This window comes from Aotus nancymaae, unplaced genomic scaffold (assembly GCF_030222135.1).
Source record: "Aotus nancymaae isolate 86718 unplaced genomic scaffold, 86718_ANA_hifiasm-v0.15.2.pri h1tg000092l, whole genome shotgun sequence".
Classification (NCBI taxonomy): Eukaryota; Metazoa; Chordata; class Mammalia; order Primates; family Aotidae; genus Aotus; species Aotus nancymaae.
In genome coordinates this window covers 10,976,196-10,990,573 of record NW_026988507.1, presented here as the reverse complement: position 1 = coordinate 10,990,573, position 14,378 = coordinate 10,976,196, and the positions used below count along the sequence as shown (strand labels likewise).

Here is a 14,378-nt window from a genome sequence, read left to right as displayed (position 1 = left end):
CCAGCACTTTGGGAGGCCGAGGCAGGCAGATCACGAGGTCAGCCAACATGCTGAAACCCTGTCTCTACTAAAAATACAAAAATTAGCTGGGCATGGTGGCACATGCCTGTAGTCCTAGCTACTCAGGAGGCTGAGGCAGGAGAATTGCTTGAACCTAGAACGCGGAGGTTGCAGTGAGTAGAGATTGCACCGCTGCACTCCAGCCTGGGTGACAGAGCAAGAGTCCGTCTCAGAAACAAAAAAGTCCTTTTCATCACTGCTGAGGCTGGAGTGCAGTGGCGTTATCACAACTCACTACAGCCTCGACTTCCTGGTCTCAAGCCATCCTTCTGCCTCACACTGCCGAGTAGCTGGTACTATAGGGACATACCACCATGCCCAACTAATTTTTGTATTTTTAGTAGAGATGGCGTTTCACCATGTTGCCTAGGCTGGTCTTAAACTTCTAGGCTCAAGTGGTATGCCCACCTTGGCCTCCCAAAGTGCTAGAATTACAGGTGTGAGCCACCGCGCCTGGGCTGTTTATTAATAGACTCTTAGATATAGTGTCTCACTAGTGTAAAAATAAGAGGCAAAAAACTCTATAAACTTGAAATTATGCTTCGGTGTTCTATTTTGTGTAGAGATGATCTAGGTATTTAGTGGATATCCATGAATTGACTTAGTCTAAGGTTTTAAGTTACCAAAGATTTTAGAAACTTTTCAAGTTGGCTTATTACAAAACATAACTACTGTTGAAATAAAATTTAATTATTCACTTCATCTGAATGCAAATGCAGATGTAATGCTTGTGTATTCGATCAGTGAACCTGTAAAAGTTTAGCAAGAACATATGCAAGAGTAAGAATGTATGCTTGTTTAATACTTACTGCCAATAACTCAGAAGACATAACTGTTTTTATTAAACCGACAATATTCATCTAGTCTCATTTCCCAGAGATTTACATAAACTCACATTAACGTAGATTCTAAAATTATTTGGGTTAGTTTCTATAAAAATACTTTTGAAAGTATAAGGAGTTTAATTTTCTTAATTTCTGGAAATCCTAGGAATATTTAATTTTTGTAAGCACTTATTTATCTTCAAAGCAATTATAACAGAGCTCCTTTAAGGGGTTTTATAATCTGATTGGTAATACCATTTGTAGGTGGGAAAATATTATACACACATATATACATATGTAGACAGACATAAATAGCTCATACCTCACTTTGAAAGTTTGAACTCATTGGTAGTTTATGGAAAAGAGCTAGCTTTTGTCCTCCCTCACCTTTACATTTTTATCAGATTGTGATTTTTAGGAAATGGGGTAAATTGAGGTTACCTGCCCAATCAACCTGAGGCTTGAAGTTCCTCACCAATATTTGTGAAGGAGACCTTTAAGATTTCCTTTGCTTTTATGTGTAACCTTATGGAGATTGTGGACTAAATTTTGAATGAGGGACTAAAGAGAGACTGAGTGTCCTACTTAATGGGTGTCTCCAAAGTTTGTCTGGGTGCCTAAGAGATCCGGCCTCTTTCTAGTTTGTGAGTTCCCAATGGAGAATGGGGAGCCTAAAGCTTGAGTGACTATAGGGAATTGAGGAAGGGAAAGGTGTGATGGGGTGGATAGATGGTTGAGGAGGTAGCATGTCTTGAAGGGGGACAGATCAAAGGATTCAAGGGAGCTGAAGGGAAGGTTTAAGTTGTTAAAAAAGGAAGAGTGGGGAATGATGGGAGGGGAGAGGCTTAGGTGAGCCACCTTGGGGAGATCTCAAGTTTCTTAAGAGGACATTGAAGTTCTAAATTGTCTTTAGTTAAATTTTGCTATTTTTGAAGATACCAAACTGAATTACTTCCATAATGGCAAAGCCTGTAGTTGGTAAGACTATAGCAGAACTTATATATTTCAGATGGGCAAAAAATTTGTATCATTTACAGTATCTTAAGATAAATATCCTTTGACTGGGAGCCTCCTTTCCATTACTTGAGGTCTACAAAATGTGTATAGAAAATTTACTACCGTGGAACATGAAGACTGCTTAAATTGAATTGGGGGAAAAGGGGAAGGGCCTGTGGTTTTTCTTTCGACTAATTGGTGTAACACCGCCCTTCAGGCGGCTGAGGGAGTTTCTTATTTTCTTTAGACACTATTAGGCACTGAAACTCTTGCAGGACAACTTTTATGCTATGAATTCTGCCATTTTGCTAGCACTGGACGGCTCTTGGGTCCACCACTCCATTAGAACTATTAACTCCAGTCATTAATACTTGTTGCAAATCTTACAAAGGGAGATGCTTCTGGGTATTTAGGTCCATATTCTATTTTAAGGCTGTATGTTCAGTTTTCATAGATTGTTCTTGGAGGCCCAGTTACCATCCCTGTCCATCTTGTAAGTGTCATGTCTTCATCATTGTCTAGACCTCAGCTAACTGTGCTGTCTCCTACGTCTTACTGGCCTTCTTCAAGTTCTTCCAGCAGTGGGAAATTGCTAGGGACTTTTTCTCCCAGCCCATGGTGGCTGCCACCTTACTTCGCTGTCGCTTCTGAACTTAAATGTTCTATACTCTAATTCAGGAACAACAGAGAGTCTGGGGATACCTATATATAGGAAGTGGGAGGTTTGAAACAAGACAAACAAGATTAATAGGTAGTATTGTTTGAGGAGAACATTCTATATAGGTAGGGATGTAGTCAACAACGTTGAATACTCTAGGGATGTCAAGAATAAGGACTGAGAAAAGGCCATTGGTTTGGTTATAAAGATTTAGAGAAAGCACTTGCAGTTGAGTGATGGGTAGGAAGATGAAAGAGCAATAGCTAATGAATGGTAGTATGCAATATATATACCAGTGTTACAAGATTTTGCAGTTAGTAGAAACATAATTATTCTGTTGGTAGCAAGGTTAGGGTTATTAAAACAAAAGTTTTTGATAGCAAGGAACCTGGCATAAACCATTGAAAATAACAAGAAATACAGAACAATTGATAGAGCTAAGTTGTAGAGAGGAGGTAAGGAGTCTGAACCAAAAGTACTGCTTTAGCCTCAGGAGAAAAGTCATCTTGTCATTTGAGACTGAGGACAAGATAAGAGAATATGGGTGGTGAGAAAATTTTGAGAGGTATAAATTAAGATGTTGGGGATGTATGACATTCATCTTGTTTCCTGCTTCACTGAGATTGTTTTGAGATGGTCTGAGAATGAAGGGTTCAGGGCATGGATATTAGTCTTTTTGTTTTGTTTTTGTTTTTGAGATGGAGTTTTCCCTCTTGTGGCCCACACTGGAGGGCAATGGCGTGATCTTGGCTCACAGCAGCCTCTGCCTTCTGGGTTCAAGAGATTCTCCTGCCCCAGTCTCCCGACTAGCTGGGATTACAGGCATGCACCACCATGCCCAGCTAATTTTGTAATTTTAGTAGAGACAGGGTTTCTCCATGTTGGTTAGGCTGGTCTTGAACTCCCAACGTCAGGTGATCTGCCCACCTCAGCCTCCCAAAGTTCTGGGATTACAGGTGTGAGCCACCACACCCGGCTGGAAATTAGTCTTTAAAAGTAGAAAAAGTTTAGAAAGGCTGCTAGAGAAAATTTCCCAGGAGTTTAATAAAGGATAACAAAGATTCCTGAGCACTGTGAGTGTTCCCCTAAAAAGAAGTGATGGTGATTATTTGAGTTATCTGAGTACTAGGCAGTCAGAAAGTAAGCTCTCTGAAATGGAAGATACTGGTATGTTCCAGGGAGCAAGTGTGTGGAACCGGTGTATCTCTTTGGTAGATAAAAACAATGTTACAAATCAAATTATACCTATGGGACATCCTATTTAGTATATTACTGAACAGAAACTGGTGACAATATAGTAATAGAAAGTATTCAAGCATTGGAAGGGTTGGTTGGACAGGATGAACCCTGGGATTTCCTTTCAGTAGTGTGGTTTATGTACAACAGATTTATGTACAGTCCTTTACAAATCCTCAATTGTAACTAGTACTGCTAATTTAAAGATTAATTTGCCCCTTTACTGGTTTTTGGGAGGGAGAGGAGACTCAGAATGCTTTTGAGGCCTTAAATGACTAGAAAGCATCTTTGGATTTTGTAGACCAAAAATAGTCAGTACATGTAGAAGTGTTAAAGTTTAACTTGAAAGCCATGAAATACATTTGGCTGCCACCTAATGTCCTATAGCTTTGTTACAGTTTTCCAAGGATAGTGCCATAAAGAAGGTGCCCAATAAATATTAGATTATTATCACTCTTGGATTTTAAATTTTAAGTGTTTTGTGGGTATTCCTTAGCCTTATGCAGCACTTAGCATTGTATCCTTCACTAGTAGGGACCTTTTTTTAATGATACTTATATTTGGCCAATAGTATGAGACTCAGTATAGTGGGCTCTGTGGGGACTGATAAATCAATGTGATGTGTGAAGGTCTGAAATGAATTAAAAATGACTCCGTTAGGGAAATTTATGAATTTGCTAATAGCTGCAGCAGATACACAGAATAAACAGAAAGACTGGTTAATCACCTTTTAAAAAAGCTGTCTGCCAGCTGGGTACGGTGGCTCATGCCTGTAATCCCAGCACTTTGAGAGGCTGAGGCAGGTAGATGACCTGAGCTCAGGAGTTTGTGACCAGCCTGGGCAACACGGTGAAACCTGTCTCTACTAAAATACAAAAAATTAGCCTGGCGTGGCAGCGGGCGCCTGTAGTCCCAGCTACTTGGGAGGCTGAGGCAGGAGAATTGCTTGAACCTGGGAGGCGGAGGTTGCTGTGAGCCGAGATCATGCCACTGCACTCCAGTCTGGGAAACGAGCAAAATTCCCATCCTGGCCAACATGGTGAAACTCCGTCTCTACTAAAAATACAAAAATTAGCCGGGTGTTTGGCATGCACCTGTAGTCCCAGCTACCCGGGTGGCTGAGGTGGAAGAATTGCTTGAACCCAGAAGGTGGAGGTTGCAGTGAATCAAGACTGTGCCACTGTGCTCCAGCCTGGCGACAGAGCAAGACTCCGTCTCAAAAAAAAAAAAAAAGCAAAATTCAGTCTCAAAAGAAAAAAGCTGTCTGCCAATTTGTTTTTGACCAAGAAGGTTGGATTTAAGCTTAGAGAAGTTTATGTGGTACTTATAGAAGAAAATAGTATAATTTGTAACTCTGTTTCACAATCTATAACGTAAACATCACTTTTTTCTTATACTTTTTTGACATTGGAGTAATTTCTTGAAAAACGGGGAATGGTTACTTCTAAATGGTACTTGGGCTCGGCTTCAGATGACATAGTTTTAGACCTTTAGTAAGTAATTATGAAAGAAGATCCTGTAGATTATTGCATCATAACTCACTCTTTGTTTTTTTTTTTTGAGACAGGGTCTCCCTCCGTCACTCAGGCTGGGGCGCAGTGGTGTTATCATAGCTCACTGTAGCCTTAAACTCCTGGGCTCAAATGATCCTCCCATTTTAGTCTCCTGAGTACCTGGGACTACAGGCGTGGCCATTATGCCTGGCTAATTTTTTTTAATTAATTTTTTTGTAGCGATGAGGTCTCCATGTGTTGCCTAGGCTGGTCTCCTGGCTCAAACAGTCCTCCTGCTCAGCCTCCCAAAGTGTTGGCATTACAGGCATGAGCCACCATGCCTGGCTTGGTCTTACTTTTGCTGCCTGATTTATGTTCGCGTTCTAGCCTCTAGATGTGTGCTATCCAATACTACCAGTAGCCACACTTGTCTATTTAAATGGGAATGAATTAAGATTATATAAAATTGGGGGTGGGGGTGGTGGCTCATGCCTGTAATCCCAGCACTTTGGGAGGCTGAGATGGGCGGATCACCTGAGGCCAGGAGTTCTAGACCAGGCTGACCAACATGGCAAAACCCCGCCTCTAGTAAAAATACAAAAAATAAGCCAGATGTAGTGGTAGCCACCTGTAATCCCAGCTACTCGGGAAGCTGAGGCAGGGGAATCACTTGATCCCAGGAAGCGGAGGCTGCAGTGAGCCAAGATTGCGCCATTGCACTCCAGCCTGGGCAACAAGAGCGAAACTCCATCTAAAAAAAAAAAATGATTAAATAAAATTAAAAATTTATTAGTCACATTAGCCACATTTTAAGCGCTCCTCAGCTGCATGTGACTGGTGGTACTGTGTTATGCACAGAACTATCTCCACCATTACAGAAAGTTCTATGGGACAGTGGTACTCCAGATTTTTCATTGCTGCTTGATACTAGGAAAGTAAATGTCAGAAGCTTGGAACAGATACTTAATAAAAACAAAAAACATGGAATTTATACTACCCTACTCCCAACAGCCTCAACTTTCTCAAAGTTAAATGTTATTTCTGTAAGATTGTTTATATTTAGTTTTGGGTCGTTTCCTTTTTTTTTGTTTCTTTTTTGCGATGGAGTCTTGTTCTGTCACCCAGGCCGGAGTGCAGTGACTCATTCTTGGCTCATTGCAACCTCTGCTCCTGGGTTCAAGTGATTCTCCTGCCTCAACTTCCCAGGTAACTGAGACTACAGGTGTGTGCCACCACACCCAGCTAATTTTTGTATTTTTAGTAGAGATGGGGTTTCACCATATTGGCCAGTGTGGTCTCGAACTCCTGACCTAGTGATCCGCCCGCCTAGGCCTCCCAAAGTGCTGGGATTACAGGCGTGAGCCACTGCGCCTGGCCCAGACTCTTTTATCTGGTTACTGTACATTCTCTGTAAAAACAACTACAAAAACCAACCTGCTAACATGAATGCTTTCACTATCCTCTTTTATTAGTTTCTACTTATTTTTAAAATATGATGCCAACATATGATCAAGTAGGGGGAAGCGCAGAAGTATATGTGATTTCTTCACAATTCTTTTTTTCTTTTTACTTCTATCAGGAAACAGAAATCCATAAATTTTTCAACCTCCTCCTCACTTAAAGCCTAATCTACTAATCAGAGTAAGACAGGAACAGGTGGTCAGGAATCAAGTTTAGGGGTCAGGAACAGGAAGGGTGTGAATTTTACACGGCACTTTTCTTTCTCACATTAAAATCACAACTATTTTCACTGGCTGCATTTTCAATTTGTTTAATAATTTATGTGATTTTCAAAGTTTCCCCCAAAATAAATTTCATGGCAACAAAATGAGGACCTGTGGCTTTTTATAGGTCCTTTCAGAGTTAGTTACATCTGTCATATGAATGTTTTTAGAATTAGCATGGCTCAACACTTCTGGATTAACTTGGTTTCATATGCAACTCCTAACTGTGATTTATTTTGCCCTGTTGCTATAGACCAACTTCTTTATTAATATCCTTTTTACTTTACCTTTTGTAACCAACTTTCGTTTATTTTTACACTGATTTTTCTGTTCTATTTACTGGTGGTCTGGATACAGAAGGAAAAACAATGAGGTGAGGATGCTTCAGTTCATCCATGTTTGACCTCATCATCTTGCCTTCCCAAACCGTACCTGTCTAATTCCTTATTATGTTGAATGACACCGGTACACACCCATTCACATTTGCAAATCTTGGGAGCCATCCTTGTCCATCCTTTCTCGTTCTTCTTTCATGTTGATCCAGCCCTCAACTTTTGTTGCCTTCATTAGTTCTTATTTGGAATATTTCAGTTTTCTGCCTACTTTTTTCTAGTTTCTTCTTCTTCTAGCCAGTCCCTCAATGTTATTGTCACTGGAGTCCAAGTTTCTTAGTATAGCGAAATAATAAACAGGTATTTCTTTCATTGCCAATGTACATCACAATATGCTGCAGCTCTGTTGATCTTCTTGCTGTTTATTGAATATATCATGACTTCATATGCCATGTCCTCTTCCTGGAACACTATTTCCTATTTTGACAACTGCCTAAATAAAATAGTTACTTTCTCTGGTATGTTTTATTGATGACTCTTACATCCATTGACTTGATTGGGTGTTGCTTCTCTATACTCTCAGAGCCTCCTGTTTATACTTTTCTTGATATACTTGCCACTCCTTGTCTACATTGCAGATTTCATAAGGGCAATAGTTTGGCCTTGCTTATTTCCATATTCCCTATATCAAGCATGGTGCTTAGCTCCTAACAGGTGCTCAAAACCGTAAGAAAATTGAACAATATTTTGGTAACTTAAAAAATACTTCTTTTTTAAATTTCCTGTGTCCTAATTGCTTTCTCAGTTACATTTGTAATGACCTTTTTAACTTAAAAGTTAATCACATAATGAAACTGTTTAGTATTTATAGATGAAATTTATTCCTTTGTATTTTAAATATTTGCAAAAATGAAGACATAGCTGTAATCTTTATTTAAAAATGCTAACTTTTCATCAAGTTCTCATCCGACAAATGCCTTAGTTTTACTTACTGTAGTTGGAATCTTTATCTGAGTCTTATCCTTGAAATAACATGACTTGATTTATTTTTTAGGGTTGAACAATGAAGGGATTATCCATTAGCTTTGATACATAGAGATATGCAAATACTTTTACTCATTTCTAAAATCTTGTTAGACTGACTCACTCATTTGTAACATTTTATTTCACCATAAACTAGACACTTAGTTTAGTGACAGTTAGGAAACCTACCTAAATTATATTGTACGAAAAAGACAATAGCTCTTACTGCATTTTCCATCTTGATAGTGTGCAGATTGCTTCTGGTCAGCCCAGCCATCAGTGGCAACATTTCCAACTTTGTATCACGTACTCTCTAGTATATGCATGTTGCACACATAGTGCAGAGTATAGGTTAGAGATATCGCAGTGACAGTAACTTCTTATTTCTCTTACACTTGTTTGCTTGAAGACACTGGTAGTTTTTATTTTATGTATTAATAGAAGATGGTAGGTGGCTAACGAACTGTGTTGCGGACTTTTTAACTGTATTACTCAATCAAGATGGAAATCTCATTTGATTTGTGTATTAAAGATATCCTGAGGAGAAATCTATTTCATGTGTTATAATAGACATGCACACAAAACTATTTCACTGTTTCTGGCTGTCCCTATGCTTAGGTTATTAACTTTTTGTACTTCTTTCTCTTCTTGGAGCATTTCATGTGTCTTCCTTTACCCATTTCAGTGTGCATTGAGTTGGGAGTGAGAGAGAGGAGAAATTGAAAATGGAAAACACAAAGTCTCTATTCATCTTGATTTAAAAAAAATAATACGTGCAGTGTGTCAGTAATTGTGATGCGGTAGTAACACCTAGTCTTTACATTTGAGTTCTTTGTAATTTATCTACAAACTCTGATAAGTACTATAGTATAACAAAACATGCCAAGAGCTCATAGGAGGGAATAACTTTGCCTAAATAAGCTGGGAAAGGTTTCCAAGAAAAGTTACCTTTGAATTAACTTTTTAAAATAGTCTTTGTTTCTTATTCATGTTTTAAGGAACTTTAGTGAGTTAGAATTTACATGCAAAAAATTCATAATTTTTTGTTGACTGTTTAATGGGTTTTGATAAACATACCTAAGACAAACGTTCGTCACTCCACTCTAGAAGGTTGCTTTAGCCCCTTTACAGTCCATCCCTTACTCCTCCCCAGTAACTGCGAATCTGGATTTTATTACTATAGATTAGTTGTTTTGATTTTACATCTAACGCTTCATATAATGGGATCATGTAGTAGGTACTCTTTTATGTGTGACTTCTTTTGTTCAACATAATTTTAAAAAGTCATCCTTGCCATTGATAAGTAGTTAGTTCTTTTATATTGCTGAATAGTATTCCATTGTATGGATATATTATAGTGAATATGGATTCTGGATTCTGACCCTTCCCTGGGCTTGTTGCCATTGTTGTGTGTGTTTGTTTAATGACTTTCCTGAATTACTTCTGTTGTCTGTTTTGCTTTTAAAATATTTATTATGCCTGGCTTTCGAGGAACTGCCTCTGTGTCACTGTTATTATAGTGGTCAGCTAATGATTACTTAAAGGTTGTTCCTAAACACCAGCAAATTAGTGTTCCTCCATTTTCCTGAGGATCTGTTTATGGTTTGGAGAATGTCTTAAAATTTTAGGCAGTTTCAAATTTGACCCATATTCAGCCAGAGACTAGCTTGCAAATGTTCTTTTTGGTGTAGCCTTGCACATGCACACAGCCTTCCTGACTGCCAAGGATCAATATCCACTTAAGGCTCTTCTTGGCAGTCTCTTTCCTAGGATCTTCCTGTTAGATTTCTGGCTAGTTTGCCATTTGGTTGCTTGCCCCCATCAATGTCACTTAGATAATGATCCTCCTGATGCCTGCCACTGAAAACACTCTTGTTTTCAACAACATTCCTGGGTATAGATTTTTCTATGCTTAGTTCCAAATAAGGTCAGTCACCTCTTGCAGGAAAAGATAGCTACCACTCCTTATGGCCTGCCATGTTTGCCTACAGTAGAACATTTATGCCATAAACCTGGCAGTATAGATGGAAATAGGAATAGCCCCTAGCTGAAATACCATAGTTCTTTCTTATTGATATTCAGTAGACTTTTCTTCAATAAGTGCTTCTCACTTTGTTATATGTCCTTTGATCAGTTTTTGGAGGCTTTGGTGGTTAGTTTTGACAGTCTTGTCCTTTTTTCATTGCTTTTACCGGAGAGAATTTGCTGAACTCACACAACCTATTGGGAAGACCTGGACTCTCAGGATTCTTTTAAGTTTTCCTCTAGTTTTTTCCCTCACTGCAGCCATTTTTTCCTCCCTCCTAAAAACACAAAGTCAGTCATTTCACCTTCAATTTTATTTTATTATTATTATTTTTTATTTTAAAAAATAGAGACAGTGTCTTGCTGTGTTTCCCAGGCTGTTCTTGATCTCCTGGACTAAGGCAATCCTGCTTCAGCCTCCCAATGTGCTAGGATTACAGGCATGAGTCACCATACCTGCTCATCACCTCCAATTTTAAAAGTCTTGAAGTGCCTTTATGTTGTTCTCAGAATAAAAATGAAAATATGGTCTGGTCTGCCTTTCTAGATACAATCGTGTGTCACTTAACAATAGGGACACATCATGAGAAATGTTGAGTGATTTCATCATTGTGTGAACATAAAGTATTACACATACCTAGATGGTACAGCCTACTATACACCTAGGCTATGTAAGATAGGTTATTGCTCCTAGGCCATGAACCTGTACAGTGTGCTGCTATACTGAATGTGGTGGCAATTGTAACACAATGGTATTCATGTATCTAAACATAGAAAATGTGTAGTCACAATACAGTATGGTAGTTTTATAAGACCACCATTTTTTATATGGTTTATTGTTGACCACATTGTTATACAGCTCATGGCTACAGTTTTATCCTATTAATCTAGTCCATATCCCTCATTCTGGATAGTATCCAACCATTGTCCCCAATTTAGGGAGTATTTTGCTTTCTATTCCTTAAAAAAAATCAGGACTCTGACCTATAACATAAGCATTGACTTTAGAATTTAAGAGATGTAGGTTTGAATTTCTGTTCTTCATTTGTTAACAGTGTGACTTTGAGTGGTGTGCTTACATTTCTGTTTTCTCATCAAAATGTGGTGATGAACAAATGATATTTTGTAAGGTTGCTTAAGGCTTAAGTAAGATAATGTATGTAAAGCTATTAGCACAGCGCCTTGTATCTAGAAGGATTTTTTATTCCCCTACATGCTACTCTCCTCTCATCATTTCTTTGAGTAAGCAGTTCTAATGAAATAGTGGAGATATCAATATGCATAAGTAGATTCATTTCAGTATTACTGTTTCAATTATTTGAATAAAAGTTATATCTGAATTTCAGGTGGGTTCAACACATTTATTGAGTGCCTGATCTGTTTCATAGCACCCTCATTACCTTTTTTTTTTTTTTTTTTTTTTTGAGACAGTTATGCTCTGTTGCCCAGGCTGGACGGAGTGCAGTGACACAATCTCAGCTCACTGCAAACTTCATCTCCTGGATTCAAGCAATTCTCCTGCCTCAGGCTCCTGAGTAGCTGGGATTGCAGGCTCCTGCCACCATGCCTGGCTAATTTTTATATTTTTAGTAGATATGGGGTTTCACTGTGTTGGCCAGGCTGGTCTGGAACTCCTGACATGAAGTGATCCACCAGCCTTGGCCTCCCAAAGTGCTAGGATTACAGATGTGAGCCACTGCTCCTGGCCCATCATTAACTTTTGAAAATATGCTTTTAAGTGAAGTATAATACATTAAGAGTTTTTCTTTTTTGAGATGGAGTTTTGCTCTTGTTGCCCAGGCTGGAGTGCAACGGTGCGATCTTGGCTTACTCCAACCACCGCCTCCCAGGTTCAAATGATTCTCCTGCTGCAGCCTCCTGAGTAGCTGGGTTACAGGTGCCCACCACCACACCCAGCTAATTTTTTTTTTTTTTTTTTTTTGTATTTTTAGTAGAGATGGGGTTTCACCATGTTGGTCAGGCTGGTCTTGAACTCTGGACCTCAGGTAATCTACCTGCCTCGGCCTCCCAAAGTGCTGAGATTATAGGTGCTTTGGCCTCCCAAAGTGCTGGGATTACAGGCGTGAGCCACTGCGCCTGGCCCAACAAAGTTTTTCTTTACATTAAGGAAAAATTTCTTTTTCTGTAATGAGAACATACTAGACTTTTCATTTTTGATTTTGAAAAATCTTCAAACTTCTGGAATAGAAGCAAAAGTAGTACAGCAAACTCATATATATCCTAACTACAACACAATAAGTATGTTTAGGAAATTTAACATTAGTACACTATAACTATGTAGTTTGACACTACATTAGTTTTGCCTTTTCCCCCAAATTATGTCTTCATAGCATTTTTTTCTCATGTCATCAGTCCAGGATCATATACTTACTGTAGTTATCATGTCTCTTTGCTCTCCTCCAATCTAGATTGGTTCCTCAGCCTTTTTTTTTTTTTATACTTTTATGACATTGATGTTGTTGAAGGTCAAATGTTTTATAGTGTCTCTCAACTTGAATCACTCTGTTTCCTCATCATTTTATTTGGGGTATGCATTTTTGGGGGGCAGGAATAATACACAAGAGAGATCATATAAAAGACAATATGTTCTATAAAAGTATATCATATGAAGAGGTATATAATGCCAGTTTGTTCCCCTATTGGTGATGTTAATTTAGATGACTCAGTTAAGGTGGTATCCACTGGCTTTATTTTCTCTAAAGTTACCACTTTCTTCTTTGTTGTTAATAAGTAATCTGTGGGGAGATACATTGAAATGGTGTAAGTATCCTTTTCACCAATACATTTCGATTCAGTAGTTTTGTATCCTTGATGATACTTGTCTGAATCAGATATTACCAGGGTAGTTACAAATGGTAGATATTAAAATTCCAAAATACAATTTCTAAGGGTTTTAGTTTTGGTGTCCCTGAAATGAGCTTTCTTTAATAGTAATAATTACAGAGTATTTGATTGTTACCTGCTCTGTCATGACTTTAATTATTTTTATGATGTTTAGGTTCATGTACTGGACAGACTGGGGAGAAGTGCCAAAGATAGAACGTGCTGGAATGGATGGTTCAAGTCGCTTCATTATAGTAAACAGTGAAATTTACTGGCCAAATGGACTGACTGCGGATTATGAAGAACGAAAGCTTTATTGGGCAGATGCAAAACTTAATTTCATCCACAAATCAAATCTGGATGGAACAAATCGGTAAGATTGCTTTATAAGATTTTAAAAAAAATTTTTAAGAAAACTCCATGAAGCCTTGATATAGTAAAAGTACAAAACCTAATTTTATTAAGAAATATGTTTATTTTTTATTAAGTCCCAAAGGGGAAGAATAGTCTTTTAGTTAGCTCTTTAAAAGTGCTTTAAAAGTAATTGCATTTATCATCCATCTTAATAGCATTTAGAATTTACAAACTGTTTCCTCTTTTCTTACTCTGAGTTAACTTAGTTCTTCAGTGGTTCTCTACCAGGGATAGCATATTTACTCCTTGTGTTTGGAAACGTGTGGAGAATTTTGTCTAACCCAAGGACTGGGAGTGCGACTAGTATTTTAGTTCCGGGGGTGAGGGGAGGTCCAAGGTTGCTAAACATCCTGCAGTGTGCTGGCCATCAGTACAACAAAGAGTAGTTTCACTCAAAATTACAAGTAATGCCCCTAAGTCCTGCTAATGGAATTTATTTGATAAATCTCTGCATTAGGGCAGGGTTTGGCCAACATTTTCTGTAAAGGCTGAGAGTAAATATTCTAGGCTTATGATCTCTGGTTCAGCTACTTCTTCTAGTGTCGTTTAAAAGCAGCTATAGTAATGCATAAGGGAATAGGCATGGCTGTGTTCCAGCAAAACTTTATTTATTATGTATTTATTGATTTTAGAGAGAGTCTCACTCTGTCACGCAGGCTGGAATATAGTAGTGTGATCTCAGCTCACTGCAACCTCTGTCTCCTGGGCTCAGGCGATCTTCCTGCCTCATCCTCCCAAGTAGCTTGGGA

At 38.5% G+C, this 14,378-nt stretch overlaps 1 protein-coding gene and 1 pseudogene across 10 annotated transcripts in view; one reads left to right on the top strand and one right to left on the bottom strand.

Moving 5' to 3' along the window:
* Nucleotides 1-14,378, top strand: part of LOC105710149 (low-density lipoprotein receptor-related protein 6-like) — a 123,342-nt gene that overhangs the window by 13,869 nt on the left and 95,095 nt on the right. For all 10 annotated transcript variants that reach the window (XR_010339958.1, XR_010339960.1, XR_010339959.1 and 7 more), the window contains one exon: nucleotides 13,391-13,588. Coding sequence is in view for 7 of the 10 variants with exons in the window: in XM_064369861.1 (XP_064225931.1) it covers nucleotides 13,391-13,588 (198 nt within the window). In the remaining 3 variants the exon portion in view is untranslated. The remainder of the gene's footprint in view (nucleotides 1-13,390; nucleotides 13,589-14,378) is intronic.
* Nucleotides 2,072-2,384, bottom strand: LOC135271814 (ubiquitin-conjugating enzyme E2 variant 1-like; annotated as a pseudogene).